At 56.8% G+C, this 27,930-nt stretch overlaps 1 protein-coding gene across 11 annotated transcripts in view; it reads left to right on the top strand.

Moving 5' to 3' along the window:
- The window catches only part of PXN (paxillin), a 43,996-nt gene extending 16,290 nt beyond the window's left edge, over positions 1-27,706 (top strand). The window contains exons 2-16 of one of the 11 annotated variants that reach the window (XM_036874618.1): positions 14,006-14,106; positions 15,587-15,813; positions 16,105-16,220; positions 16,620-16,756; positions 16,850-17,051; positions 17,886-18,021; positions 19,454-20,332; positions 21,516-21,791; positions 22,020-22,334; positions 22,980-23,081; positions 23,339-23,509; positions 23,630-23,803; positions 24,366-24,447; positions 24,588-24,736; positions 25,527-27,706. In XM_036874618.1, coding sequence (XP_036730513.1) covers positions 16,663-16,756; positions 16,850-17,051; positions 17,886-18,021; positions 19,454-20,332; positions 21,516-21,791; positions 22,020-22,334; positions 22,980-23,081; positions 23,339-23,509; positions 23,630-23,803; positions 24,366-24,447; positions 24,588-24,736; positions 25,527-25,793 — 2,847 coding nt within the window. In that variant the 5' untranslated portion in view covers positions 14,006-14,106; positions 15,587-15,813; positions 16,105-16,220; positions 16,620-16,662 and the 3' untranslated portion in view covers positions 25,794-27,706. Of the gene's footprint in view, positions 1-2,608; positions 2,712-14,005; positions 14,107-15,249; positions 15,332-15,586; positions 15,814-16,104; positions 16,221-16,619; positions 16,757-16,849; positions 17,052-17,885; positions 18,022-19,453; positions 20,333-21,515; positions 21,792-22,019; positions 22,335-22,979; positions 23,082-23,338; positions 23,510-23,629; positions 23,804-24,365; positions 24,448-24,587; positions 24,737-25,526 lie in introns of those variants that run through there. The other 10 variants (XM_036874619.1, XM_036874620.1, XM_036874621.1 and 7 more) reach the window with 10 other exon arrangements.
- The last annotated feature ends 224 nt before the right edge of the window (positions 27,707-27,930 follow it).

Genomic DNA, 27,930 nt, shown 5'->3' with positions numbered 1-27,930 from the left:
TTTTTTTTTTTGGCCACGCCATGCAGCATGAGGGATCTTAGTTCCCCAACCAGGGCTCGAACCCGTACCCCCTGCATCGGGAGCATGGAGTCGTAACCACTGGAGTGCCAGGGAAGTCCCCAAACTACCTTAATTTATGTGTGTTTCCTCATCGTAAGCAGGCTTGTCTTCCTATCTGGATTTTTTTGTGTATATGTGTTCTACCAATTAACTACTTTTGCAGTTTTAATCCTGTACTATTTCTACTTTGTTTTGTGTAAAAGGGGAAAAATAAAAAAGCTGGAATCCCCGCCCCCTCCAAAATATTTATTTTCCATAATAAGATTTGGAAATCTCTTACAGAAGAGACCCCCCCCCACCCAGCATAGAAACCACGCGTTCCTATTTATTTAGGTAGGTAGAACGGATCCTTTTTATCCTCGTGTTGCAGAAGAGGAAACTGAACTGTGATGAGTCTCAAGGGATAAGAAAGGATTTAGCCTGGAAAAGAAGATAGGAGAGTGGACGGCACAGCATGTGCAAAGGCCCGGAGGGAGGAGGCCTTTTGTGTGTATGTACTAATAAGTTCATGGACTCTGCTGTGGCACCGTGTGTTGTCCCAACTGGATCTTACAAACTCATCAAACTTAGCCTGAGCGACAAGGCCATGGACAGTCGCTAGCCTTTGTTTCCCAAGTGGAATGACCTTTTTGGGTGGCCTCGGTATGGCAGTTGAGGTGGGGCCAGCCTCTGGGGCTTCTGTTATCCTCCAGTCAGGTGTTGAGCTCTGTCGGTGCAAATTCTTCCCCGGCTCAGCTGGGGTGGAGCCCTGGGCCAGTTCTGAAGGGCATTTCCACAAGAGTTTGGGGCCTGAGATTGTGTCCTGGGCCCGCCGGCCCCAGTGGTGAGCCTGTGTGCTTGTGTGACAGGAAGGACCTGGTTCCTGTGATAACACGCTTGACTTTACCCCTCTTCCGGAGGGGGGCTGTCAGGGGATGGAGGCAGCTTTGTATTTGTATTTCAGGGCTGGACTTGGGCACCGCGGGAGTGGGCTGAGAGAGGGGTGAGCACTCTGAGAATTCTGGAGCTGGCTGCATGCAGTTTACAGCTTCCCCACACCCGGGCCAGAGCACACAGGAGTGGCAGCACTGTATCGTTCCCCAAACCTCTGCTTCCTGGGCCCCGGAGAGATTCAGAGGTGGCTTGGCCAGGGGAAAAGAAAGGCCGCTGGGCTCCGGTAGCCCCGTGGCTCTGCCTGTCTGGATCACTGCCCTTGTCACCCTGACTCTCCTGTGCGCCTTCTTCCCCGAGGCCCTGCTTCTCCTCCCACCTGCCCTATCTCATCTGGTGGATGTTCCGTCCTCCCTTAGGAAACAAACGTGGGAGGCATCCTGTACTCCTCTGTCTTCATAGCCACTCAATTACCAGGTCTCCTTGATTTCGCCTAGTTTTATTTAGAGCATTGTGACTCTTGGGCCGCCTCTGGTCAAGCCCCGCCTCCCTCCCGGCTCCCCTGCACACACTGATGTAAAACGCAAGCCTGGTCCTGCCGTTCCCTCCCCCACAGTTTGCCCTTGTAAGTCCAGACTCCACAGCAGGTCCTGCGCTCCTCTTCCCCCAAGCTGGGACTTGTGCTCTGAGCTCCAACCCCCTCTGTCTGCCAGGCTGTGTCTCACCTCTGCCTCTGTGCCTTCCTGTGCCTGGAAAAAACCTCTGCTCTCTCCCCCTGGCCCAGATTATGACAGTCTCCCACTAGTTAGCGCTCTGTGGGGACAGATACTGTTTTGTTTTATCACTTTTTTTTTGGCCGAGCCGTGTGGCATGAGGAATCTTAGTTCCCTGACCAGGGATTGAACCCATGCCCCTGCAGTGGAAGCACGGAGTCTTAACCACTGGACCACCGGGGGAGTCCCCAGACATTGTATTTTTGTCACCTCTGTGCCCAGCATGGTGTTTGTAGGCATTATCGGGGCCACTGAGGGTAAAGGTGAGGCAGCACCCAGGGAGAGGGATGGAAGGACAGGGGGAGGCAGGTCCTGGGGAATTCCCCCATCCCTATGATGTTAGAGGCAGTTATCATACCCAGTCTACAGATGTAGGAACTGAGCTCAAAGAGGTGCAGTGCCAGCAGGTGGCGGAGCTGGGACTTAGAAGTTTTCCAACTACAAAAGCCACACTGCATTTCCTTGCAAACTCACGTACTTGCTGAGGCCGGTGGGTGTTGTGAATGGTTGGAGTGGGCCAAAAAGAAAGGGCGTTAGATTTCATGCTACAGCCAGTGGTGGCCCTGCAGGTAAGTAGACCCGTATTGCTAGCTCTTCTGACTGCTCCTGGGAAGCCAGACAATCTGGCTTTCATATGAAATCTCTCAATTTATTAAGACTAACTCAAATTTCTTTTAAAAGTACAAACAGGGACCTCCACTGCAGGGGACCAGGGGGCATGGGTTCGATCCTTGGTCGGTTCGATCCCTGGTCGGGGAACTAAGATCCCGCGGCCAATAAAAACCCCACAAACACATCCAGGGAGTTGTGTGGTGGGATGCAGCCTGCAGGCCTAGGGCTGGTGGCGTCTGCCATATTCTCTGTTGCCTCCTTTAACCCCCCTCCCCGGGTCCTGCTGCCTCTAGAATCCCCTCTGGAAGAAGAATCAGAGTTCATTACTTGAAAGAGCTCTTGGAAGATTATCTGGGCCAACCCTTAGCCATGTGTGGTTCTTATTTCACCAGAAAGGTAGGTAGGCGTGGGCAAGTAAGGAACTGTAAATTCTGCCTCTCCGGGAGTCTGTGCTCCTGGGCCTGAGCGGCTGGGCTCAGCCCCACTGCCCCACCCCCAGTGGCTGCTGGCACTTCCTGCTGTCGGCCACTGCACACTGAACTGCCCTTGGCTCTAAGGGTGGCACCACCCCTGGGATCTTCCCGCAGAGGACCTGGACGCCAGGCCAGAGCGCCATGGCTGCGCTTTGAGCCTGGGTTTTGAAGTTTGTCCCTCTCACGTGGAAACAGGAGTCTTTGTTCACAGCCAGTGAGACTTGACTCCTCTCGTCCCAGCTCCTACCTCAACTACGTGTGGGGTAGGACAGCGGAGTGGGGGGGCCAGGCACAACCCCGCCCCCGACTCCCTGCAAGGGACAGGGCCCACGGAGGGAGACCTCACAGTTCGGGGTACAACAGGGAGGGGTGGATGGGGACAGAGACTTGCACTTTTTTTTTTAAGTTTTTTTTTTTTTTTTATTGAAGTATAGTTGATTTACAGTGTTTCAGGTGTATAGCAAAATGATTCAGTTATATATATTTTCTTTTTCAGATTCTTTTCCATTATAGGTTATTATAAGATATTGAATATAGTTCCCTGTGCTGTACAGTATGTCCTTGTTTATCTCTTTTATATATAGTAGTGTGGATCTGTTAATCCCAAATTCCAAATTTATCCCTCCCCTGCTTTCTCCTCTGGTACCCATAAGGAGACTTGCACTTTAAAAAAAAAAAAAATTTTATTTATTTATTTATTTATTTATTTATTTATTTATCTATCTATCTATGGCTGTGTTGGGTCTTCGTTGCTGCACGTGGGCTTTCTCTAGTTGTGGTGAGGGGGGGCTTGGGGGGGGTACCGCTCTTGCCATCTGTCCTGGCTCTGCTGGGTTGGATTCCCAAGAGCTCCAGATGTCTCATCCAATAAAACCCAAAGTAGGGCTGAGATGGATACTCCCCCCACCCCCCCGGCCAATCTCCTGATGTAACCAGCTGGGCGTGGTGGAGGGAGGCCAGCCATGCCAAGCCAAGCTGAGCCCTGGGACCTTCTCTGCCACGTGAGCCCTGGGGCACAGACCACCCTGTTCGGTTCTTCCGTAAGGCTTGGCATCTGCTTGGCTCTCTGCTTCAGTTCTGGGGCCGTTAGGCTTCTGGCTGGCGGACTACAGGGTCTTATTTTGGTTCTCTTCCCACCCCGTCCTCCTCCTCTGTACCTTGATGTCCCTACATGTGAGCCCTGCCAGCAAGGCTGACAGTCCCTGGGTGCTTTTTCTTTCAGGCAAGTCTTTCCCTCCTTTTTTTCTCTTGTGGTTTTCCAGTGTGACTCTTGTTACCCAGAGTCGTGAGGACTGGCCTCCACCTGCTCCCTCCCTGTCCAGGAACAGGCCGAATTCCCAGTGCAGAGAGTCAGCGAGGATATGGGCTTCCAGAGAAATTTGTCTTGACCTCCTCAGGAAATGGCTGGAGGCATCTCTCCTTTGTAGATCAGCGACGCCATCCCACCAGGGCCTGTGTGGGGAGCTTGGGAAGGACTGGGACAAGACTTGGGGCTCCTCCCTTACTCAGGAGGTACCAACAAGTCAGTCAGGCAGCCCGAGAATTTTATCTTACCCCAAACCAAGCAGGTGGCTTCCAAACTTGTGAAACTGGGAAGACCAGGGCTGGATGGCATAGATACTTCTAGGGAAGTGAAAGTGTAATTGAGGGTCAACTGGGGGCCACTGGCCCTGGCTCTTTCTTGCCCCCTCTGCCCCTTCTTCTCTGCTCTTGACTATCTCAGATAGTGGTTCCAACTGTGTTCTGCAGTGTCATACCCTCCAGATGACACTCGTGACAGATAAGGATCATGAGCTGCCCATCCTTCTTCTGGAGGGTGCTGCCTGGGGTTCTGAGCACCTTCCAGCTCTTTCTCTCCCTCAGGAAAACATGTTGGAACACATGTGGGTGGGCTGACAGTCATGAACCCACTTCAGCTTATTTTCAAACAGCGAAAGCAAATAAATAGGAAATGTCCATACTTTATGATCCTTAGCTTAGGACAGGTGGTGGCACACCTCAGGCTTATTGATCGTACATCATGCGAGAGATTCTTTGTCCCTCCCTCATTTGGCTGTTTGGTGCCTTCAGTGGAGCCTTGACTGCCAGTCTGTCTCCTGATGATTCTCTTGCCACCTCTGCTTGATTATGGTGGAGGCTGGGGAGCCACTGTGCCCCAGAACAATGGCCCAGGCTCCTCAATCTGTGCAGATAAGAAGAGGGTGGAGGTCAGTGCCTGGGGCAGCCCCATCTTGCATCATGCTGTTTGGATGGGCAACAGAGTGGAAAACACTCTTGCAAGTAGACCTACCAGGCAACGAGTTAGCCTAGAACATGGAGCTCCCCGTGCCACCACTAGGGGCTCATCTGTGGCACAGGGCACTGCCTGAGGGGCAAAGACAAGAAGGGAGGCCCAGAGCAAGGTCCCCAGCAGAGGCCGGGGTGGAGGGGCACCCCAGTGGCCAGCCTTCTTGGATTGCTCCAGGGGCTCTGGAGACTGGTGCTTTGGAAACGGAGAGTGTGGAGAGTGGTGACAGGCAGAATGAGGGACAGCTGCTGACAGCGATGTTCCTCTCCCAGTGGGGTGTCATGGAAAGAACATGGGTGAGCTCTGCAGTCAGGCAGAGCTGTCCTCGTGGGGGTGGGGGACTCTGCCCGGCTGCAGAGCGTACTCATCACACATCTCTGAGCCTCTTTGTCCTGATCTATAAAATGGGGTTGTGAGGCCTGCACGTTTCCCCGTGCCCCCCTGTCTGAGCTTCTTTCTGGTCACGCGACCCTGTCTTTGGGTTCCTTTGTGGCACTCTGCAGGGCTCAGAGCCTCAGTGGCAGGAGCAAAGGCTGCTCTGCCCTGGGCTTGCTCTGGGAGGTCAGAGACTGAGAGCTCCTTCTATTGCCAAGATTCCAGGTTCAACGCCACAGGGCTCTCGGACAGCAGTGACTTCCCAGCAGGTGGCAGAGCTGGCATAGGGCTGGGGGGTGTTGGAGCCCTGTAACTTCTCGCTGTCGCCTCTGTCCTTGCTAGGGAGTGAGTCGGAGGCTTCTGGGCTCAGCTGATGTTCTCTGAGGAGGACTTGGAATGAACCCAAGGAACAGAGGGATGAGGTCAGTGGTTTGCTCAGCAAGGAGGCCCGAGTTAGTGACAGACCTGTCACAGCTCCCAAGATTCCTGGCCGCAGTCCCTGGCTCCGCCTCCTCCCCCTCCCATCCTTAGGGAGATGAAAATTGGCAATGATGCGATGATGCGGGTTTCTTTACCGAGTGTCTCTTTGTGTCACAGTGGGAGGCCCAGGAGGCTCTCCCCAGCCGTGGTGGTTTTCGCATACTTTTTCATTGATTACTCACCCTGTGCTCTATGAGCTATCTGAGTAACTAAAGCCCAGAATTGCCACCCAGGCTGGTGAGTGGTGTGGATTTGAACCTGTCCCCCTGTCTACTTGGAGGCCCGTTCTTTCCACTCGGCCACGCTGCCATGCAGGCTGGGATGCCAGGAGGGGTATAGAGAGAGCTGTGTGATTGTCCCAGCTCCCAACGCCGCATGGGAAGACAGATCTATGGTATGGACAGGATGGCTTTGTGGGGCTGCTTAAATGTCACCTAAGCCCCCATGTGCATGTGCAAAAGGTCTCTCTGAAGCCTCAGTTCTTATCTTACAATTCATTTGCATTTTGCACCTAACTCCATAAAGTAGCCTTTTAATTTAATGCAGTGATTTCAATGTCTTGCTTCTGAGTCAGTTTGATCCTCAGAAGGTGTCCTGGGTTTACCTGTGCCCCTGGCCTCCACGCTCCCCCTGGGGGTGTGGATATCCCTGTAGATGAAGGGGGTGGGAGGCATGTTCAGTGCTATGAGTAAAGGCACTTTGCTGGGGAAAGGGAAGAGGAGGCCCAATTTGGCCAGCGAGGCACGTTGCAGTGGGCGGGCCGAGAAGGTAAAGGCCAGTCAGGGCTGTATTCTGAGAGGCTCAAGACCAGAACGCCAACCCCAGGGGTTCCGATCTCGTTCTGTAGGCAGAGAGGGTCATGGTGGCTGAGTATTCTGACTCTCTTTTGCTTGGCAAACGTCCAGTCACTGTCCGAGAAGCTCATGAGGGTATTCGTGCTGTGGATCTAGCAAGGGGGGAGGAGGTTCCTGCCCTCAGAGGGCAAGCGGTCTAGTGGACACGCACAGAAGGGGTGAGGTTTCAAGTTCACACTGCTGGCGTCTGCTGCAACGGTTAGAATGGGGGAGCGCAGAGCAGGCGCTGCCAGGGAGTTCGAGAAGGGGCCGAGCGTGGATTCGGATGCCAGTCTAAGTTGTTGGCTTCCTGTGACAGAAAGGGAGGCAAGTAAAGGGGAGAGGCCCCGTGAAGGAAGAACTGATGGTACTTGGTGACAGTGACATGTGGGGAGCTGGAAGAGGGCCCCAGGATATCACAGGTGCTATAGGAGAACCGGGGAAGGCCGGCAAGAGAGAGTGCGGTCAGGAAATGGCCTAGCTGCCGGAGATGGGGAAGAACGGACCTGTCCTGTGGCCACCGTGAGCCATGTTCATTAGTCAGAGCTTGACTGGTCAAGAGGGGGTAAGTAGTGCTATGAAATCCACAAACATCGGGAAAAGACTACAGCTCATTCCTGGAACAGGCCAACTTTTGAACTTTCTGTTTGGGTCTCTGTAGGGCGGATGACTCACTTCTAAGCCCCTCCTAACCTCTGTTGATGATTAGCAGGGGTGAGAGGCCCCCGGAGCCGCCCTGCTCCACAACAGACCGACTTGCCACAAAGAGCCCAGATTGCAGGAATGGATTGGGTGGATTTGGAATAGCTGAGAAAAATTCCAGCCCCTGAGCCGCCTGGGTTCGAGGCTGTCTATCTTTTTTTTTTTTTTTTTTTTTTTTTTTTTAAATTTATTTATTTATTTATTTATGGCTGTGTTGGGTCTTCGTTTCTGTGCGAGGGCTTTCTCTAGTTGCGGCAAGCGGGGGGGCCACTCTTCATCGCGGTGCGCGGGCCTCTCACTATCGCGGCCTCTCTTGTTGCGGAGCACAGGCTCCAGACGCGCAGGCTCAGTAGCTGTGGCTCACGGGCCTAGTTGCTCCGCGGCATGTGGGATCTTCCCAGACCAGGGCTCGAACCCGTGTGTCCTGCATTGGCAGGCAGATTCTCAACCACTGCGCCACCAGGGAAGCCCGAGGCTGTCTATCTTGTTGTATGTAAATCCACGTTTTACCCTTTGAAGGAACTGCGGGGTGGGCCTGGAGTTGGACCCTAGACACGACCTTAAAAGAGTCCAGAGTCTCGGGGTGACCCGAAGAGGTGATGAAATCTGACCAATGAAATGCGTCCACGGGGTTCTGGGCCCTCTGGGGGAGGGTGGGGCCCGCTGATCCTGGACCCAGAGATGAGTTATTTACAACAGAAACGAGACTCCGCTGTCCAGTCAGCCTGGACCTGCTGCTGTGCCCGTCTTGGGGAGGGGGTGGAGGTGTGCAAAGTATACCTGGGCGGCTTCTCCCACCTGTTGCTGCTTAACCTGCTGGAGCCCCATCAGATGGGGAAGTCGCCGTGGCCCAGGGCCTGGTCACTGGGGGGTCCTGTGTGGGTGCCCAGTGCAGCTGGGGCCTGGCACAGTTGGCCTTCTGCCTGGAGCTCGGCGTGACCTCTGGAGTTGCCTTTCTGCCTTTATTCTCTCGTGTCTCTGGTTACCTGTGCTCTGTGACCTTGGGCGCCAGCCAGGCACCCAGTAAAGAGAGCCAACCTGCCTACACACTCATGTTGTGTCAGCCCCTGCAAGGAAGGGCAGACAGGAAACCGCCTTCCTAAGGCATGTGGGAAGCCCAGGCAAGAAACGCCTTCTCCAAAGGGCCGCCTCCCACCTCTCCGAGCAGCATCTTGGAAGACTCCTGGCCGTCTCCCCTGGTTTCCTGTGTGTCACCCCCAGCCCACACTTCCTTCAGGGCTGAGAGTAAAATGGCAGTTCCTGTTGAGTGAGGCATGAGTCAGCGAAGGAGAATGGTGGCTGAGTCTTCATAACCTCCAGGCACGGCTATTAAATATTTAAATGACACTACAGTATTGATTGTTTCTCCTCCATCCCCTTAGGGAGAGCAGTTCGCTGTCTGGGATTCAGATAATAGCAATATCTTGGATTTAGACAAACTCTGAAGAGCTCCAGAAAGGTTCTGTGTAAATTTCACCCGAAATTATGTTATCTCCTCCTCAGGGCTTGCTATCAGGCATGGGAACAAATTGGGTTCTGCCCGTTTTACAGCTAGAGAAGATGCCCGACCCGATGACAGGCACCCAGCAGGCTGGGCCTGGAATCACAGCATCCTGGCACTGGCTACTTTCTCTGTTCACGGCTCCATCCCCATCTTCCTCGTTCTCACAGTCCCGCTGTCATTCAGCCATTCATTCTACCTGCTGGGGATATGGCATCAAGCAAGATAGACAGGGCCCCTTCATTCTTGGAGAGGAGGCAGTCAGTTGGCAAGAACCCAGATTGGCAGGGGAGGCCCCTTCAGGAGATCGAGTTCCTTAGTCAGTGGCCAGGCCCTGGGTCCCCGGGCTGGGTAGTGCAGAGCAGATCTGGCCTAAATTGTAGATTGGCCCTTACTGTTCACAGATCTGTCTTTCCTCCCAGGACAGTTATCAGGATAAATATACCCGGCTCCCCATTCCTGGGGAGTTACTCACCATGTAAAAGTGCCCTGCTGCCCTGGATTAGATTACCTCTGCTCTAACTGCTCATGTGCTCAGGGCTGAGGGAGGGGGAGACCCGCCTTCTCGTCCTGCTCTCCTTCCTAATCTGGAAGAGTCTCAGCAAAGGGGCTGAGATGAGACCATCCCCGTAGAGGGGAGCCGGTCCTGCTGTTTACACAGCTCCTTCCTTAGGAAGGGCTGAGCCCCGCTCACTGCTTATGTACTGAGCTTGGGCAGCTGTAAGGAGGCTGGGCAGCTTCTCCTCTGACACTTGAGGCCACCAGGGCTGCGCAGGTGGTCAGCAGGGGGGCCGAAACCTCTCTTGCCCACAGTTCTGAACCCAGTAGGGTAGGCAAGCTGAAAGGCTGGGTTTCTCCAGGTCTGGTGGGGAAGGGACTCACCAAGCTGCTGCTGTCTCTGTGAGAGTCTGGGTCTCACCATAAATGGAGGGAATGGACAGTTGGCCCTGGCCTGGGAAGGCCTTGTGCAATGGCAGTCCCTTATGGCTGTGCTGGAGCTCTCAGGGCAGTGTTTGCTACACCTTCCTTCTGCTTCTCAGCTCCCAAGGAAACACCTGCCTGGGCCGTGAAAGCTGAGTTACATTGGCCTGCAGAACAAAGGTGGGTGAGCTGAGTCTTGTTCTTATTGTGGGCCTCTTCTAGGCTAGGTATCAAGAATATAAGGCACGTCAAGCTGGGGTCTTCCTGGTGGCCAAAGGACCCTACCTCTTTTAGATCAGCCTAGCGCTGGTGTGGCAGGGGAGCCTGTGAACTCTGGGATGGGATGATGCCCCACATGTACCTGCCCCATCATGAAGATCTGCTGGGCAGGCTTCTCCATGGTGACTTTGTTTTCCCCAGGATGGTGCTCCTAACTGATGATCAAGGATTGCAACATCCTTTGCCTTCAGGATGTTGAAGCGCTTTTCTCCTTCCCCTCCAGGGCTAACCATCTCTCTGGGAGGGAACTCCATCTACTGAGCGTGTGCTCTATTCCAGGGACTGTGCTAAAGCAGGCACTTTACATCCACTCTCTCGTGTAATCCTTACTCCTGTGAGTAAGGTGGTGGAATTCCCATTGGACAGACAAGAAAACCGAGGTACAAGAGCAGTTAAGCAGCCTGGACGGGCAACTTGGCCACAGAGCAGAGTTTGTGTGACTCAGAATTCCCCTGTATGAGTTCTAACATCTCGTGTCCTCAGAGCCTGGGAGGGAGAATGAAATCTGTAACCGTGCCCCGCCCCCCCAACCGCCGCCGCCACATTTGAGGGATCCTGGATGGCCCTTTATCTCACTCTCTTTAGCGTCCATCCAGCTCTAGGCCTCTGATCTTGATAGTCTTTAATCACATACTAAGAAGTTGCCGGGCTTGGGTAGGAGGAAGCCGGGCTTGTGAAAGAGGCTTGACTTGTCTGTATACTCCAGTTCGGGGTGGAGGTGGAGGTGGTTAGTTGATTCTCTTTAACTTATTATTGGGTGCTATGTGTCTGGGGGTCAGCCCAGGTCCCCAAGCCTCAGTCTGGCAGAGATCCCCTATGTTGGGGATGGGAGGGCGCCTGGGGCTCCCTCTGTCCTGGGTGCCTTGAGCTGGTCTGGGAATATGAGGGGCGCAGCTGCAGCATTTGCCCTGGAATGCAGCCCGACCGGCCCCCGAGTCTCCTCCCTCCCAGCGCAGAGAGCCTGGACACCTGAGTCTTAACCCCCTCAGGGCTGCAGAGCCAGCGGCTCCCCCCACCACCTCCCGTCCTCAGGATTGTGCTCGGCTGGTGGTTGCTGGGGCCCAGGGAAGGGCCTTTCACCTTGTCCTGGCCCCGTGCGCTGTGCTCACCCGCCCGCTTGCCCCTGGGCAGCCTCTCAGTGGAAGCCACAGCCCCTCTGAGTGGCTGCTTAGGTGCAGCCGCTGGGCACTGGAAGCTAGGGCATGTGTCTGTCTCTTGTGTCACTCTTGAGTCACGCCTTCAAATGATGTGTGCTGCAGGCACGGCCCAGAGGCTTGGCCCCCCGGCGCCGTTGTGCTCCTCCTCACAGCCTGCACCGTCCCTCCAGCTCAGTCAGGCATTCCCTGGCACTGAAACTTTCCCGGTGCACCCATGGCCGGCTGGGGGCTCCCGGGTCTTCCCCAGCTCTAAAATTCCGTGATTGCACGAGGTTACCTTCGGTTACTCCCCGTGGCGGAGAGCCGATGGGCCGATAGCTCCCTCTGGCGGGCAGCGGAGGACGGTCCGCACCCCTTCGCTGCCAGGGCACAACAAGCTGGTTGCCTCTGGTGGACTGGAAACTGTGCATTAACTCCCCCGTCCCCAGTTTCGAAAGGAGAACTCTCCCTCTCCACACATACACTGGATAGACTCCCAGAGACCTGGGCTTTCCCTCTTCTTGGATGGAAGTGACAGAGCCTGCATCCACTGGTCTGGAGAGGCAAAACGCTTGCAGAATCTAGGGTGATTTCCTCCAGAAAGGGGCTGGGAAGCCCCAGAGAGAGCTCTTTCCCCAGGGTGACTAGGGTGGTCCTAGTCACTCTGACTTGTTCTGCTGGTCTCAGGCCTGGACCCAGAAGCTTAGTGGAGCGATGCTGAGGAAGTCTGAGGCCTTCCTTAGGCTGAATGAGTGAGCCCTGACTGCTTACTGCTTCTGTGTGTATGGAAGCCATCCTGCAAACATGTGGGAGAGAGGGTGTGTTCCAGCGGCACCATTTTCTCTGACACCTTCTTCGGGGTATGTGTAGAAGGAATCCTGAGCCTGCCCCTAGGGTATTCAGAGCTGGCACCAGGCAGTAACTAGCTGAAAACTGGGGACCTTCCCCCCCACCCCCGCCCCCGCTGTGGACTGCAAGTGGACTCCATCTGCCACCTCTGTTTACTCAGGCTGGGGAGGAGTTTGCTGAGCTTGCAAGGAGACTTTGGCCCATCACCATTTTGCAGCCTGTGGGAAGAGAGCCGGCCTCGGCACCCGTAGGAATCCAAGGTAGAGGCCAGCAAGTCCTCCTCCGTGCCTCCTGTATTCCTGGCTCTCCCCTGAGGCGCGTGTGAGGGGTTTGGTGGGACAGTGGCACCAAGTCCTGTCTATCACAGAGCAAAGACCAAGGATGGAGTGAGAGGAGGAAGCTACACCGCAGCACCGGTGGCTGTGCGTGTCCTAACTCTCACTCAGACGCAAGTTTGGACAGTGGTGTGCCTCCGCTCTCTGACATCCACAAATGTTTCACTCTGTTTTTGGGGTGTTTTAAAAAAGACTTATTATTTATTTTATTCATTTTTGGCTGTGTCGGATCCTAGTTGAGGCATGCGGGATCTTTCTTTGCGGCGCGCGGGCTTCTCTCTAGTTGTGGCGCGCGGGTTTTCTCTCTCTAGTTGTGGCGCGCAGACTCCAGGGCGCGTGGGCTCTGTAGTTTGCGGCACGTGGGCTCTCTAGTTGAGGCGCACGAACTGAGTAGTTGTGGCACGCGGGCTTAATTGCCCCGCGGCATGTGGGATCTTAGTTCTCTGACCAGGGATCGAACCCACGTCCCCTGCATTGTAAGGTGGATTCTCTACCACTGGACCACCAGGGAAGTCCCCAAATGTTTCCCTTTGAATGTTACTTTATTACTTTGCTTTTGCTTTTCTCTTCAAGGTTGCCCTTTTCTTGTCTTGCTCAGATCCTACCCATAGAGGACTTGGGAGAAGTCAGCACTTTGCAACCCAACCTGACCTCCTTGGAGGAAAATCTTTTTCTGAATTTCACAAAGCAAATGAGATGTGGTGTTTGCAGCTTCCCGTGTACTATAGCATCTGCTATCCCATATAAACCTCACGCCAGTGCTGTGAGGTGGGGAGCTAAGTGATTTGCTCTGTGGCTGTGGGTAGTGTAGAGGAGCTGGGACTGAACTCAGGTCTGGCTCGACTCCACAGATCTTTTGTCTCCACCCCCCAGGACTGGTCCTTTTGACCAACAGATGTATCTGTGTTGAAAAGAGCCTGTTTAAATCATAAACCAGAATCCATCCATAAACCAATGAGCCAGACTTGGAGTCAGGTCATGAGTGAGGCGGGAGAAGGTGTTTGGTGCAGAGGCTGGTGGTGTCCCTGGCTCAGAAGGTTTGACGAGGAAGCTTAACCATCTGTCTTTTATTGAGTGGAGCCCACGAGACCCGAGTTCAGGTCCCAGTGGTGTCACTTCAGCCAGCTCAGGCAGTGTGGAGATGTGCCTCTGCCTCTGTGAACCTCAGTTTTGCCATCTGTGCTAGTGGTATCGTGAGGAGGAAGAGAGGTGACACAGGTGAAACTCCTGGCACCTGGTGGGCATTCAATCATGGCAGCTGCCCTTGTTACCCCTACTGGACTTGCACGTGTTGGGGGCTGGCTCTGCCCATGATGGAGAAGGAGGGACCCCCAACCCTCCTGCTGGCTTGGGCCCAGAGGAAGCCAGGACGCCTTGTGAAGCCAAGGCAGCAGGTGTGGCCGTGGAGAGGCCACTGGGATTGGCCCTGGACACTGGTTCCTTTTCCACTGTTACCTAGACACACAGACTCCCTCTAGTTCCGGTTTGCTAGAGATAGGAAGTCAAACTTCTTCCAAAGGACCTGGAGGAGTCGGGGGCTGCAGGAACTGACCTTCCTTGGAAGTCAGAGACATCCCGGGCCTTGGAACAAGCTTCTGATCAGCTGGGTAGGAGCCTGGGGTAGGTGCTGCCAGCCTTGGGGGTAGGACATCAGGGCACGTAGCTGGGAGGTGTGGGCCCACAGACCCAGGCCCTGGGTGAGGCCCTTGCTTCTTTCTTACTTCCTTTGAGCAGGGGTGGGGTTGGGGACAGGGCCACCAGGAAGGATCAGACTGGCAGCCCTCAGAGCTTGGGCCCCGTCATTCAGGAAGTTGTACTGTTTAAATCTGGCACCATCTTGTGATCACAGCAGCCTCTTGCAGGGCAGATTTTTCGGGTTTGGGGCCTCTGAGGAGTCAGTCCTGTCACTTACCGGCTTTGTTATTTGGGGCCAGTCCCATCACCTCTTGAAGCCGGTTTCTCCGTCTGTAAAGGGAGGGTGAGAATTCCAACTTCATGGGGTATTAGGAGGATTAACTGAGACCACGTATGCAACGTGCCCAACACGATGCCTGTTAACTAGTAAACGGCCATGATCCAGCCATTGCTTTCTGGTGATTATTATCACAAGGGCCAGGGACCGAGTTCCCCCACTGCAGCAGGCCAGCAGCGGGGGGAGAGTGAACTAGTCCGTGGCACAGCAGGAACGAGGGCATGGCATGCAGGGCCAGGCTGTGGGGCTGTTGAGGGTCCCAGGAGGGCAGGATCAGCAGCTCCTGCCCCCACTCCTCCAGCTGTACCCTTCTGGTCTGGGGACTGGGGAGATGCAGGGCCCCCTGTGGGCTGCCTAGTGCCAGGGTAATGGAAGCTTGCACTTGTGGGCTGATTCGGCTCCCTTGCTGCTGTTAAAAGCAGAATAGTTGGGCCCTGGAGCCTCTGGGGCCAGGCTGCTTGCCAGGCTTCCGCAGAAACAGCCTACAGAGCAGTCCTGCCCCTCTCTGCTGACGGTGGGTGAGGGGGGCGAACACTGCACCAGCCTTGTCCCTCACACTCCTCACCAGCAGCCCCGAGACTCGGGAGGAGCTTGGAGCCTGAGGTTCGGCTTCTACCTGGTCAGGAGGGCAGGTACCACCCCAGGGGCTCCTCCAGGCTGGGGGCTGAGCGGGCTTAAGCTCTTGGAAATTAAGTGGGACCTGGCAGTGCCCAGGCCCCTCCCCGTGACGTGGGGCTCCTCCCGCCCGTTCTCTCCGCCGTGCCCTGCGGAGTCAGAGTGCGGGTTCCAGGCAGGCATTTCTGACTCCCGGCCGGCCAGCCAGCCAGCTGCACAGCCCTGTCGGGAGGGAACGCAGGTGCCCAGCTCCCAGAGGTAGGAGAGCCCTCAGGGTGGCCCCGGGAGCCTCCAGAGAACCTTCTTCTTGGCTGGGGAGAAGAGCTTTGGGAGCTGTTCTTAGTCTGGTCTGGGCTGGTACCTTCCTGACCTGAGGCTGGTCATTTCTCCCATGGGCGGGGCAGGTGCTCAGAAATCATTAACTCTTGGGTGTAGGCAGGGAGGGCGCTGCCACTGGAGACTTAGTCCCCAGAGTCCGTTTTCTTACCCGCTCCCCACGCCTTCTCTCTGCAGACGCCCTGCTGGCAGACTTGGAGTCCACGACCTCCCACATCTCCAAACGGCCTGTGTTCTTGTCTGAGGAGACCCCCTACTCGTACCCAACAGGAAACCACACATACCAGGAGATTGCCGTGCCACCCCCTGTCCCTCCACCCCCGTCCAGCGAGGCCCTCAATGGCACGGTCCTTGACCCCTTAGACCAGTGGCAGCCCAGCACCTCCCGATTCATCCACCAGCAGGTAAGGTGGGGACAGGGGCTCGGAAGTCAGCTTCAGGGCACAAGGAGCTTGTCTGGCAGTGGCTCGGAGAGCCAGCGATCAGGGAAGTGGGGAGAAGAGGCAGGAAGCGTCTGGCTCTCCCCACCCGCCGCTGCCACGTGAGGGGGCAGTGACCAAGTGTTAATCACCTGTCTCCTGGTCAGAGTGTGGAAACTCCCTGGTGAGACTGGCTGTGAGCAGGAGCCTTCCGGGGGTGACTCGGGCTGTTCCTTTTCCTCCCCGGGGAGGCTCTGAGCACTGTCCTTCCTGCAGCCTCCATCCCCGTCCCCCGTGTACGGCTCCAGTGCTAAAACTTCCAGTGCCCCCAACCCCCAGGACGGCATCGGCCTTCCGTGTCCCCGAGCCGGCGAGGAAGAGCACGTGTACAGGTACTGCCCAGCTCCTCCCCCTGCTTGGGAATCCTGCGCATCGGTGGGCAGAGGCCACTGAGGCCAGGGACAGGCACGGCACAGCGCTGGAGGGGAGGGGGATTCTGCCTCAGGGGTCACTGGGTTAGACGGCAGAAGGCCTCTCAACTGGCCCGGTGGCCTTATCTGCCGTCACCGTGCAGCAGCTGGGCTGGCTCTCACATCGCCCTGTGTTGAGGAAGGTTCAGCAGCTGAAGCAAGACTTCCTTCCTCCTCTCTTCTTGCCACATCACTTCCCCGCTCTCCGTCCTCTGGCCGGTGGAGACGCTGTATCCCCTCTGCCTTATTCTCCTTGAGGATTTGGGGGCTGCCAGAGCTGGAGAGCGTCTCTCACCGAGGTCTTCCCTTTGCCTCTCAAAGCTTCCCCAACAAGCAGAAGTCGGCTGAGCCTTCACCCACCGTCATGAGCTCCTCCTTGGGCAGCAACCTTTCTGAACTCGACCGCCTGCTGCTGGAGCTGAACGCCGTGCAGCATAACCCCCCAGGCTTCCCTGCAGGTAGGACTAGGTCAGGCCCACCAGGCCCACCTGCTGGCCTCGATCCCAGCAGGGCTCAGGTCTGAGCAGCTTTTCTCTTTTCCTTCTCCCAAGATGAGGCCAACTCAAGCCCCCCACTGCCTGGGGCTCTGAGCCCCCACTACGGCATCCCAGAGAATAACAGCCCGCTGGGTGTCAAAGCTGGGCCACTGACCAAAGAGAAGCCCAAGCGGAACGGAGGCCGGGGCCTGGAGGACGTGCGGCCCAGCGTGGAGAGTCTCTTGGATGAGCTGGAGAGCTCTGTGCCCAGCCCCGTGTGAGTCTCCACTGGGCCCTCCCAGGCAGGGGAAGGTCTCGCCCAGCCCGTCCCGTGCTCCAGGGTCTGCCGTCTCATCCCCAGTGTCATCCATTCCCTCTGAAGTACCTGTTGTTTGCCAGGCCCTGCACCAGGCCTTGGGGGATGGTGGCGAGTCACGCAGACACCATGCCTGCCTTCAGCGAGCCACTATCCATCAGGAAGGACAGACACTGTGCACGCTGAGGGCACCCGTAGCCCAGCAGCTGTCAGCACAGGCTTTGGTGCCACACAATAGGGTTCACATCTTGGCTGTGCACTTTCTAAGTGTTGTCTTTCAAGCCTTTGTTTTCCCATCTGTAGAATGGGCTAAGGGGAAATGGGATAAGGGGGATAAGATGACCTACCTCAGTAGGGGTGAGACCCAATAACACACATAAAGCACGTGCACGCAGGACCCATGGTAAGTGTCTACCGAGTCTTATCTCTCCTTGGTGTTACTGTGTTGTTGGAACAACCTCACATGTACGTGCAGTGTTGTGGAGGATACACAGGATGCTGGGGCTTGTTGAACAGGCAGGCTTGGACTTGGTCTTCTTGGGAAAGGTGCCATTTGAGCTGCCCTCGCCTCTCTCCCATCAGCTCACCTCAGTGCTCTGTCCTGCTGGCTGACAGCAGCCCCTTCCAACGATGGGTCCCCAGGAGAGACTGGGAGCTGGTGGGCTTCCCTGGGGTTGGGGGTGGCGGGACCCCAGTGTCAGCGCTGAGTTGTTGATCCCCTGGAGAGGGGAGGGACATGCTGGGGGTGCACGGGCTGGCCTCTGGGGTCCCCGCTGATGCCATGCCTGCGTGCAGCCCCGCCATCACTGTGAACCAGGGCGAGATGAGCAGCCCCCAGCGAGTCACCTCCAGCCAGCAGCAGACACGCATCTCCGCCTCTTCTGCCACCAGGGAGCTGGACGAGCTGATGGCCTCGCTGTCGGATTTTAAGGTGCCCTGAGGTCCCTCTTTCCTGCCCTGGCCCCTCAGAACCCCCATCCTTCCCCTCCTGTACCTCAGCATGAGTAGCTGGAACTTGGCCCCTCCGTGTTTGGGTGCCTCGCCCTGAGCCCGGGACCCCGCAGGCAGTGCCCTGGCCTTGCCAGGATACGGGGGAGGGAGGGCCAGGCCGGCCACGTGGGGACTGAGCTGCCTCTCAGCCTGTGAAGGCAGGACGTGCTCAGCAGGACATTCCTTCCTCCCTGGGTGCTCTCAGCTCCCAGCCACCCAGGCGAGGGATCAGGAGGCTGGGACAAAGGGCCCTGTGTCCATGGCTGCTCTTGGTAGGGGAGGGGGTGCTCTGCTGGGCCGTGTGGGATCCTGGGCCGGGAGGTCACTTGCCCTGGAGCCCCATCTCCCACGCTGGCTGGCTGTCCTCAACACATCCTTTCTTTCTGCCTCCGGCTCCTGAATCCACAGGCCTCTTTCGCCATCCTCCTTCCATCCTCCATGCGCCTCTGAGTCCCCACAAGCTCTCTCTGGGAAACCTCACCCATCAGGCTACTGGGCCAGTCCTGCATGAGGCGCCCCATCCCCTCCCCGCTGGGCCTCCCCAGGCCTTCCAGACCCGAGGTGTTTTATTTAGAGGATGCAGTGCTTTGATGGGGACTGATGGTGACTGAACTCGCCAACAGTTGCTGACTCCACCCTTCCACGGGGGCATGACTTAGGGAATCGGAGGAGGGGAGCCGGCTCTTGGCCCCATTGGTGCCTCCAAACCTCCCTTCGGCTGGGGTTTCACGGAGGTGGGGGATGGGAGCGGCTTGGGCTTGTGGCCCTCATGTGCCAGTGATTCTGAGTGGCCACAGTCAGGAGCAAGTACATTGGACTCAGGAGTTGGCCCGAGGGAGCCCTGCCCCAGCACCCTTTAGGCTGTGCTGCTTTTCTGAGATCCCTTGAGAAGCTGCGCTGGTTCTCACTGTGCCCCTGGAGCAAGGTCTCGGGGGATGTAGGAGAGCTGGATTGTCTGGGAGAGACAGAGCCGAGAGCTGCCTGTGGCTGCCTGTCCCTTGATTGGTGCCTGGGCTGACCTCCCCGTGCTCCACCTCGCCTTAGCTTTTTCTCCCTCATCCGTACACGGATTGGCAGGGGGCGGTGCCCGACAGGCATGGCTCAGAAGCTGCTTTCTGCTGCCTGGGTTTGATGGGAGCCAGGGATATGAAGCCCAGGAAAACCTTTCTGGGGGCTGGGTCTTCTTCCAGGGCCAGTCCTCATGCCTCAGCTTCACCACCACCTTGGTCTTGTCAGTGTAGACGGTCTGGTCAGTGTAGACAGGGCCTCTCAGAGCCCTGAGGCCCAGCCTGCCCCTTGCAGTGAGCTTCCTTCCTCATCTCTCCCATCTCTCTCTCCTCTCCCCTCTGTCTTTTGTCTTTCTCCTCCTCCAGACCAGCTCCTCTGCTGTGGCCTTGAGCTCCCCAAGGCTGCTGCCCAACTCAGCTCCATCCCCACACCACATACTTTCTCCTCCTCCTCCTCCTCCTCCTGGGCCCTCTGTATTGCTGCCACCCCCTAGGAAACCCTCCCCTCGAGGCCACGGCCACACCCTGGAGGTCCTCTGCACTGAGGACAATGTGGCCCCCAGCTGGCTTGATTTGGCTGGCCTTGGGGAGATGCCTGACACCCCCAACTCAAGGTCTCCCTCCACGGAGAGTTCTTTGGGGCCACTGGGTGCAGAGAGCCAGGCTCGCGTTTGGAGGGACCCACCAAACGCGAGCCTGGTGAGTGAGCTCTCCAGGGTGCCTCCCGGCCACACTCTACCCCACGCTGGGTGCACAGGTCCCCAGGAGGCTGGGGAACCCCAAGTGCTGTCGGCCAACCCTTTGTGCCCGGGAGAGGCCGTGGCTGCCACATGGGAGTGGCCGTGGGCTCTGGAGGCACTTAGGCCTGAGTTCCCCCGGGGAGCTATGCCCAGCTTCCAGGAAGTAATCGAGCCAGCCGCCATGGCTGTGGACCGTCAGGCTATCTTCCCGGATACCTGGAGTCTCACGAAGGCACGTGGACAGCAGAAGGAGAGGGCAAGGCCAGAGCCAGGGGAGCCAGAGAGCAGATGCCCTGCCCCAGTTGAGGAGGAGCAGTTAGGTGGAGAGACGCCCACGGTGGGCAGCCTGGTCAGGCCAGCCCAGGGGCCCGAGACCCCCAGGAGGCCAGAGGGCACCACCGAAGCCGCTGCAGAGGCCAGGAGGGAACGGCCAGAACTTCCACAGGCTGTGGTCGTGGACACACCCAACACCACGGAGAGGATTTCCACCTCTGGCCAGGCAGGCGTGAGCTCGCACGGCTGCTAGGCATGGCCCCGGCAGGCCGCACGTGGACCACGCCTGGCTAATTGCATGCAGCCTCCCACTCTGCGCATGTTTGCTTGGGCAGCCGATTCCGAGATGCCGTGGCCTGAGACCCTGACAACCAGCACTGGGCAGTGGGCTCTGTGGGGCCGGTGGAGCTCCCTGGGCCCTGGAATTTCTCTTAGTGGCACCCTGCCTCTTGCTTGATTAAGGCTTTTTCCTTCAGATGAGCTTCCCCTGACATCCTGATGGGATGTGTGTGGAGTGGTGAAAAGCATGGGCTTGGGAACCAGATAGAACTGAATACAAACCACACCTCCAACACTTGCTCCCTGGGTGACCTTGGGCAACGCCCCCACCGGCCTCAGTTTTCTCTTCTTTAAAATGAGGGTAATAGACCATTTCCCCCAGAGTTGTCCAGAGGATTAAATGAAGTAATGCCTGGAAAGTGCTTAGAAAGAACATAGCACACGGTCCCCCAGTAAGCTGTGGCTGACGTTAACGGTTATTATTCACTTCTTGATTAAAATTTTAGGCCCTTTTCAAAAACAAAGTAAAATAAAACAACAACAAAAATAACCAAACCAGGACTTCCCTGGCAGTCCAGTGGTTAAGACTCCACGCTCCCAATGCAGGGGGCACGGGTTTGATCCCTGGTCGGGGAACTAAGATCCCGCATGACACACGGTGCGGCCAAAAAAAAAAAAAAAAAAACCAAACTGCTAGAAACAAGTAGGTTATAATGTAAACAAGGAAAAAAAAAACCTGGTTGAAGGATTTACTGTAAGGAAAGACCCGCATTTTTTCTACTACGAATCAAAAAAAGGAAGGGAGGGAGGGAGGAAGGGAAATTCTTATGTCCTTTCAAGAATGTCCACTTACATTCTTTCACATAATTCTTGTAATAACCCTGTAAGGCAGCTGAGAAAATACCGTTACCCCATTTCAAGGATGGAGAAGCTGAGGCCCTGGAAGTGAAGTGTCTAACCCAAGGTCAGGGCTGCCTTGGAGGGAGTCTCCTCTGCCCCCTGCCTCCACCCTAGCTCAGCTTGGCTCTTCTCTGGTGGTGTGGTCCTGCCCACCCCTCCTGGGGGCTCTTGAGTGTGGACTGAGCAGCATCTGCTGAGCCCAGAGTGGCCTGTGACAGCTTCCCTCCCCCCCTCAGATCCGCTCCATGATCAGGAGGAGCCGGGAGACCGGCCACGCTCACCCCATGTCCCGGGAGCCCTCCCCTCGTCGCCGGCTGGACCCCGCCACCCTGAGCAGGACCCCGTCCCAGGAGCGGCTCATCGCGGAGCTGCAGGGTCGGCTGGGCATCCAGCCGGAGGTGGAGGAGGCCGAGGGGGCCACGGGGGCCTCTGCCGAGGACTGGCTGACCGAGGGCATCGTCATCACTGTGCAGCCGTGTGGGAGGCGGGCTAGGGGGCAGCTGGTAGAGAAGGTAGTGAGTAGGTGCCCAGGGCTGGGCCAGGGCGGAGGTCCTCCAGTTCTTCCCCAGCAGCGGCCAGAGGGGAAGTTTGGCATGTGGGGGGGTCCTGCATCCCGTGGCCTTGTGAGGCCAGCCTCACTCTTGGTGCCAGAGTGGGAGGGCCCCAGGGAGCCCCTGCTTGCTGAGCTGATGTTTCCTCCACCGTTGCCTTCATCTCTCTCCCTCTCTTCTTCCTCCCAGGTTGTCTTCCCTCCTGGCTCTCCCATTCCCCTGAGAAGAACCTTCTCTGTTCTGCCTTCTCCTCCTCCTCCCAGCCCTTTGCTCCAGCATCGCAAAGACGCCTCGGCCAGCAGCTCTTCTCCCCGGCCCAGCCCGCCCACCTCCTCCACCCTGGGGCCCTCGGCTCTTCCTCGAGGTCCCCTCGGGGTCCAGAGTGCTGGGGCGGGGCCACGGGAAGACGGTGTGCAGGGCCCCACCCCGCCCACTCCTGCGCCCCACTCTGTGAGGTCCATGGGCTGCCAGACCGACGAGGACCCACTCTTCCCCCCGATGCAGGCAGGCCTCCCGGGGCCCTGACGCCAGCCCTGCCTGTCCCTGTCCTTACGCTCGAGTGGTGTTCCCACCCTGCACACACACACCCACCCACTCTGTTCCTCCATCCACAAGCCCTGCATGGTACCGTGGTCCTTCCTGAGACCTGGCCTTGACCCTGGACCCTCGCTTAGCCTGATGTCCACGCTCTCACCCCCGAGACGTCAGCTGCCCTCTTTCTTCCCCGTGGGGCCTCCCCTCTGCCTGCCCCTTCTGCCGCCCCTCGGTCCTGCCCCCGGCTCCATCTGAGGAAGCCATTCCCAGAAGGAAAACCAAAACCTATTCCCCCCCTTCAGCCCCAGACCCAGTACCTGGCGAGGCCTCCTTGCTCTCCGGCCCCATCACTTCCCCTCCCTAAGTCCTGCACCTTTTGGTTGGCTTACCTCTCTCTCCCTCTTCATCTCTCCCTGGGCCTCTCTCTCGTGGTTGTTTTTCTCTAGACTTTTTCTCCTGATTTTGGTACTGCTAGTAGGGGGAAAAAAAAAATCCATCCTTTTATTTCATCCTAAAGTCCTTTTTGTGAAATGGTCCGATGACAAGGTCTCTTATTCTTTCTTCCTTAATTAAAAAAAAAAAAAATTCTTATTCTTATTTCCTCCCCTATCTAAGATCCAGGGCCTGGAACAAAGAGCGGACGGAGAGCTGTGCTGGGCGGCCGGCTGGCCTCCGAACGGCAGCCAGAGCAGCCCTGAAGGGCAGGACGAGGGAGGGGTCAGTGCCAAGGCTGGGGCTTAATGTCCTGCTTGCCGTGTGTGCCCAGGGCTCGGTCAGGCCCACCGTGAGCCCCTCTGACACCAGAATGTCTTGCAGATGCCACTCCCACCTTGAGGGCTTCTGAAGCCCCTGGAGGGGCTGCACTTCCTGCCTCCATCAGCCCATCTGTCCAGGAGAGGGGAGAGCCCCTGGTGCTGCGAACCCCATCCCCAAGGCCCGGATGTCCTCACCTGCCCTCTCCCCTCTCTCCACAGTTCATGGCCCAGGGGAAGACAGGGAGCAGCTCTCCCCCGGGAGGGCCCCCAAAGCCTGGGAGCCAGCTTGACAGCATGCTGGGGAGCCTGCAGTCTGACCTGAACAAACTGGGGGTCGCCACGGTCGCCAAGGGGGTCTGCGGGGCCTGCAAGAAACCCATCGCGGGGCAGGTGATGATGGAGGGGTGGGGCAGGGGAGGGAGCAGCAGGTGGGCACGGGACCTTGGCTTCTCTGGGAGGGTGCTTTGTGGCAGACCTGGGTCCTGAACCATATCCTGCCTCCATCCTCAGGTCGTGACCGCCATGGGGAAGACGTGGCACCCAGAGCACTTCGTCTGCACCCACTGCCAGGAGGAGATCGGATCCCGGAACTTCTTTGAGCGGGATGGACAGCCCTACTGTGAAAAGGACTATCACAACCTCTTCTCTCCGCGCTGCTACTACTGCAACGGGCCCATCCTGGATGTGAGTTCCTGGGTGCAGGTGGTGCCACCTGAGGCTCAGAGAGGTCACATTACATGGCCGAACTCACACTGCTAGGAAACTGGGATTCACACTCAGGCCGGATGCACGGCTCGTCCTAATGCACGTTAAGCAGCGCTACCTCTCATCCCCGATTCCCTTCTGCTGAGACTCCCAGAGGTTAGGAGCCCTGCCCAGGTAAATGGAGTGGAGTGTGGGCTCCCTCACTCTCTTGCTGTGTGATGTTAGGGAAACGTCTAGACTCTCTGAGCCCAAGTTTCTTCCCTTATAAAATGGGAGTCACAATAGAACCTATGATCTCAGCTGCACATGAGGATTAAAGGAGACAGAGTGTGCCTGGCATATCACATCCTTCAATAAGTCGGAATTCTCAGTGGTATTCAGAGCACGGTTGGGAGAGACCCCCATCTTGGGAGTGTTATACTCTTTCCTTGGCTGGGGCTGGGGGCGGGGGCAGAAGGACGGCCTTGCCTGTGGTTCTCAGCTGTGGGATCTGTCCAGTGGGGCAGCTGCTCAGCTCTGGTCCCACACTTTGCTTTCACAGAAAGTGGTGACAGCCCTTGACCGGACGTGGCACCCCGAGCACTTCTTCTGTGCCCAGTGTGGAGCCTTCTTTGGGCCTGAAGGTACTGAGCGGTACCTTCTCGCTCGCTGTCGCCCGGAGCACTGGGGAGGCGTGGGCATGGTGGGAGACCTTGCTGAGGCTGGAGTCAGGGTGGCTCCTCCTCTGGAGGCCTCATCTGCCCCCCACGCCCCCCCTCCTCAGGGTTCCACGAGAAAGACGGCAAGGCCTACTGCCGGAAGGATTACTTTGACATGTTCGCCCCCAAGTGTGGCGGCTGCGCCCGAGCCATCCTGGAGAACTACATCTCGGCCCTCAACACCCTGTGGCATCCTGAGTGCTTTGTGTGTCGGGTAAGGGGCCCCCAGCCCTCCTCTGGAGGGGGCCGAGAGTGGGCAGTGGGGAGAGAAGGGCCTACCTGACTGTGCTTTCTGAATCTGATGTACAGGCCCTGTTTGGGGGTATTAATGAGGTGAGAAGGCAGGGGGTGCACTCCTTCAAGTCCAGTAGGTCCTGGGCCAGGGCTCGTATTGAGGCTGGCAGAAACCAAGAGCAAGGTGGTCCTGTGCAGCAGCCCTGAGACGGGTCACATTCGGGAGAAGGGTGTGTGAGAGTGAAATGAGATAACGCAAGCATTTAGCAGCCTCAGTGGAAATGCGCAATGGTTTCCAGACTGCATTCTGGGGGGTAATGTCCGCCAGATGTTATTAGAGATCCAGTAAGCATCCCCTGATCAAATAAGTTTGGGAAACTGTTCATTGCCAGACTTCTCAGAGCCTTTAATACCTAAGTGTGCCTTTGGATCTCCAAATGGGAATCTAGGATGCAGAGTTTGACCCTGGAACCCTTTTCTCGACACCAGGGTTTCTGGGCACACTGTTAAGCCACCTGCTGAAGTGCCCAGGCGTAAGACCCGTGTTTGAATTCAGGCAGTGCAACTTAGCAGTGGCAAGTCAAGGTCATTGGGAGAATTCAGTAAGCGTTTAGCACCACACTTGGCATGTGGAAGATGCTCAGCAAGGGGGAATCGTTTCGAGTGTGATGACCCTGACTGTCTCCTGCCCATCACCTGGGAGCTGCCTCAGCCCCCAGCCCTAGCCTGAGCCCCCTGCCACCCCCGCCCCACCCCTCTTCTGTCTCCAGGAATGCTTCACACCATTTGTCAATGGCAGCTTCTTCGAGCACGACGGGCAGCCCTACTGTGAGGTGCACTACCACGAGCGGCGGGGCTCGCTGTGCTCCGGCTGCCAGAAGCCCATCACCGGCCGCTGCATCACTGCCATGGCCAAGAAGTTCCACCCGGAGCACTTTGTCTGTGCCTTCTGCCTCAAGCAGCTCAACAAGGGCACCTTCAAGGAGCAGAACGACAAGCCTTACTGTCAGAACTGCTTCGTCAAGCTCTTCTGCTAGGCCCGCTCATCCCTTCCTCTGCCCCGCTTCCCGGCCCAGCCTCCCAACTGCTACTGTGACCCAGAGGCCTCGCCCAGGGGTGAAGGGGCAAACCCGACTGAAACTGGAACCACGTCCTTGGCTGGTGCAGGATGGCAAGAGGGTCCTGAGGGGTCCTGCCTGCTTTTCTTACCCACTGCCAGAGCCTCTGGGCCTCCTTCCTCCTCCTGCAGCTCTCCCCAGGCTGCCAGCTCTTCACCCTCCCCAGAGGCAGAGGCTGGAGGGCGGCACCTGTGTCCCCACGAACCCGCCTGGCCAGGCCAGCACCCCACACTGGAGCCATCTCTCACTCATATTTCGGCAGTGGAGCTGGGGGTGGGGGTGGGGAGGGCAGGCAGGGTCACATGGGGGCCTCTTTTCGTCCTTATCCTCCCCCCACAACCTAATGATCCTTGTTTCGAGAGTATTGGGGGACAGCAGCTCCCTCCAGACAATGCCAGCGTCCACCCATCCATCCATCCAAGGGCGGAAGTGTCCAAGTGGCCACGGAAGTTTCCTTGTGCGCCTCCTGCCCTTCCAGTCTCCCCAGGCCTGGGCAGCTGCCCCCCGACCTCTGTAACTGCTCTGGTTCTACTGAGAAAGGCCTCTCCAGCAATAATGTTTTATAGTCACTTCCTCCTTCTCCGGGGATGGTGTGAGGTGGGGTTTCACCCCGTGCCTGGACACTGTACCAACTTTGATAGATTTCTACACTGAGGTTTGAATTCATATCGTCTGAGTTGCTTTTACTTCTCTATACAAAAATGATTTTGAAGAGATTTTAAAGACGTCTCCTTTTGTACCTTTCCCCCGTGTGCACTGCCACTGTCCTGTGTATGCCACGGTGGCTCTGGTATATGGGGTTTGCCTTGTACTGAGGGCTTGGAGGGAGGGAAGCATTTGTATTTTATTTTTTCTTAGCACAAGCAGGTGAACTGGGAGCAGCTCTGTGACTCCCCTTCTCTAACTTCACAGCTCTTCACAAGGACTGTTTTATAAACTGCTGTATTTTGAAACCCCTTCCTTACTATCCAGGCCAGCAAGCTTTTCACTGAAACCGGCCTTAAGGGTGTCTTGCCCTTTGGGGCCTAGAATTCCGAACCTCATCCGTCCTGTTCCTGAGGGAGGAGAAGGGGGAAGTACACTTTGTGGGTGCTGTTTCCTAAGTAAGCCATTAGAAGTGTCCACTCCCCTGTGAACTTTCTGGCAACAAAGAGAACATTCTTGGCCTTCTCACTGCTTCTCTGGGGCTTGCTCTTCTGCCTCCTCAGGAAAGCTGGTATCTGATTTTGACCATTAGTCTTGTTGATGCCACTGGGTGCATCCCTTCCCCAAATTTCCTGCCCTCCCTGGAGACTGGTGTCCTGGGGAAAAGAGCCCAGGTCGTTGGCTGGGGGCCTGCTAGGATTCTGGGCAAAAGGACAAGATCTCGCTGAAGCAACAGGAAGCCCCCAGAGTGCTCTCCCCCAAGGATGAGACAGGTAGTGCTGGGGTTCTGGGTTAGTGGAACGGGGTCCCAGTGCGGTCTAAAGTGAGGAAGAGCCAGACCACTCCGCTAGCCTCCTAGCAGAGGCTGGGTGTGCTGAGCCTCTCAAGGAGGCTTCCCAAGGAGGGAAGAGAGTCCCTCCTTGGTGGCAGGGCTGAGAGCAGCCCGGGTCTGGGGAGGTCAGCCAGGCCCCGCCACGGGTCTAATGTCTCCACGTCTACCCACAGGCCTTATTGCTCTGTTTACAGTGACCCTTCCCCTAGAGGACCTGGGGTTTCAGAGGTCCACCCTCTGGGTCAATGGTTATTTGATGATTTTAATTTTTTTTCTCTGTAAACTTATAACCTGGCTTTTCCCCATTTCAATTCCTGTGATTTATGCCAATAAAGTTTGCCATTATTTTCACCTGTGCTAGTGCCGTTTCTCTGTGGTCTGAGATTAACAACTTAGTCCCAGAAAAGATACTAAGCCCTCCCCAGGCTCACAAGGACCACAGTTTGGGGGTAAATCATTGAAGTTCACTTACTTGAGGCCAAAGCCCTGGGGATGGGATCCCTGTCCCACAGGGCACTTGTGGTCCTCCTGGCTTCCTGCATGGGTCAGGCCCTGCCCACTGCAATTTGCCATGGATTC

This window comes from Balaenoptera musculus, chromosome 14 (genome assembly GCF_009873245.2).
Source record: "Balaenoptera musculus isolate JJ_BM4_2016_0621 chromosome 14, mBalMus1.pri.v3, whole genome shotgun sequence".
Lineage (NCBI taxonomy): Eukaryota > Metazoa > Chordata > Mammalia > Artiodactyla > Balaenopteridae > Balaenoptera > Balaenoptera musculus.
Note: the sequence above shows the minus strand (reverse complement) of the source record. Positions and strands in the feature narration are given on the sequence as shown.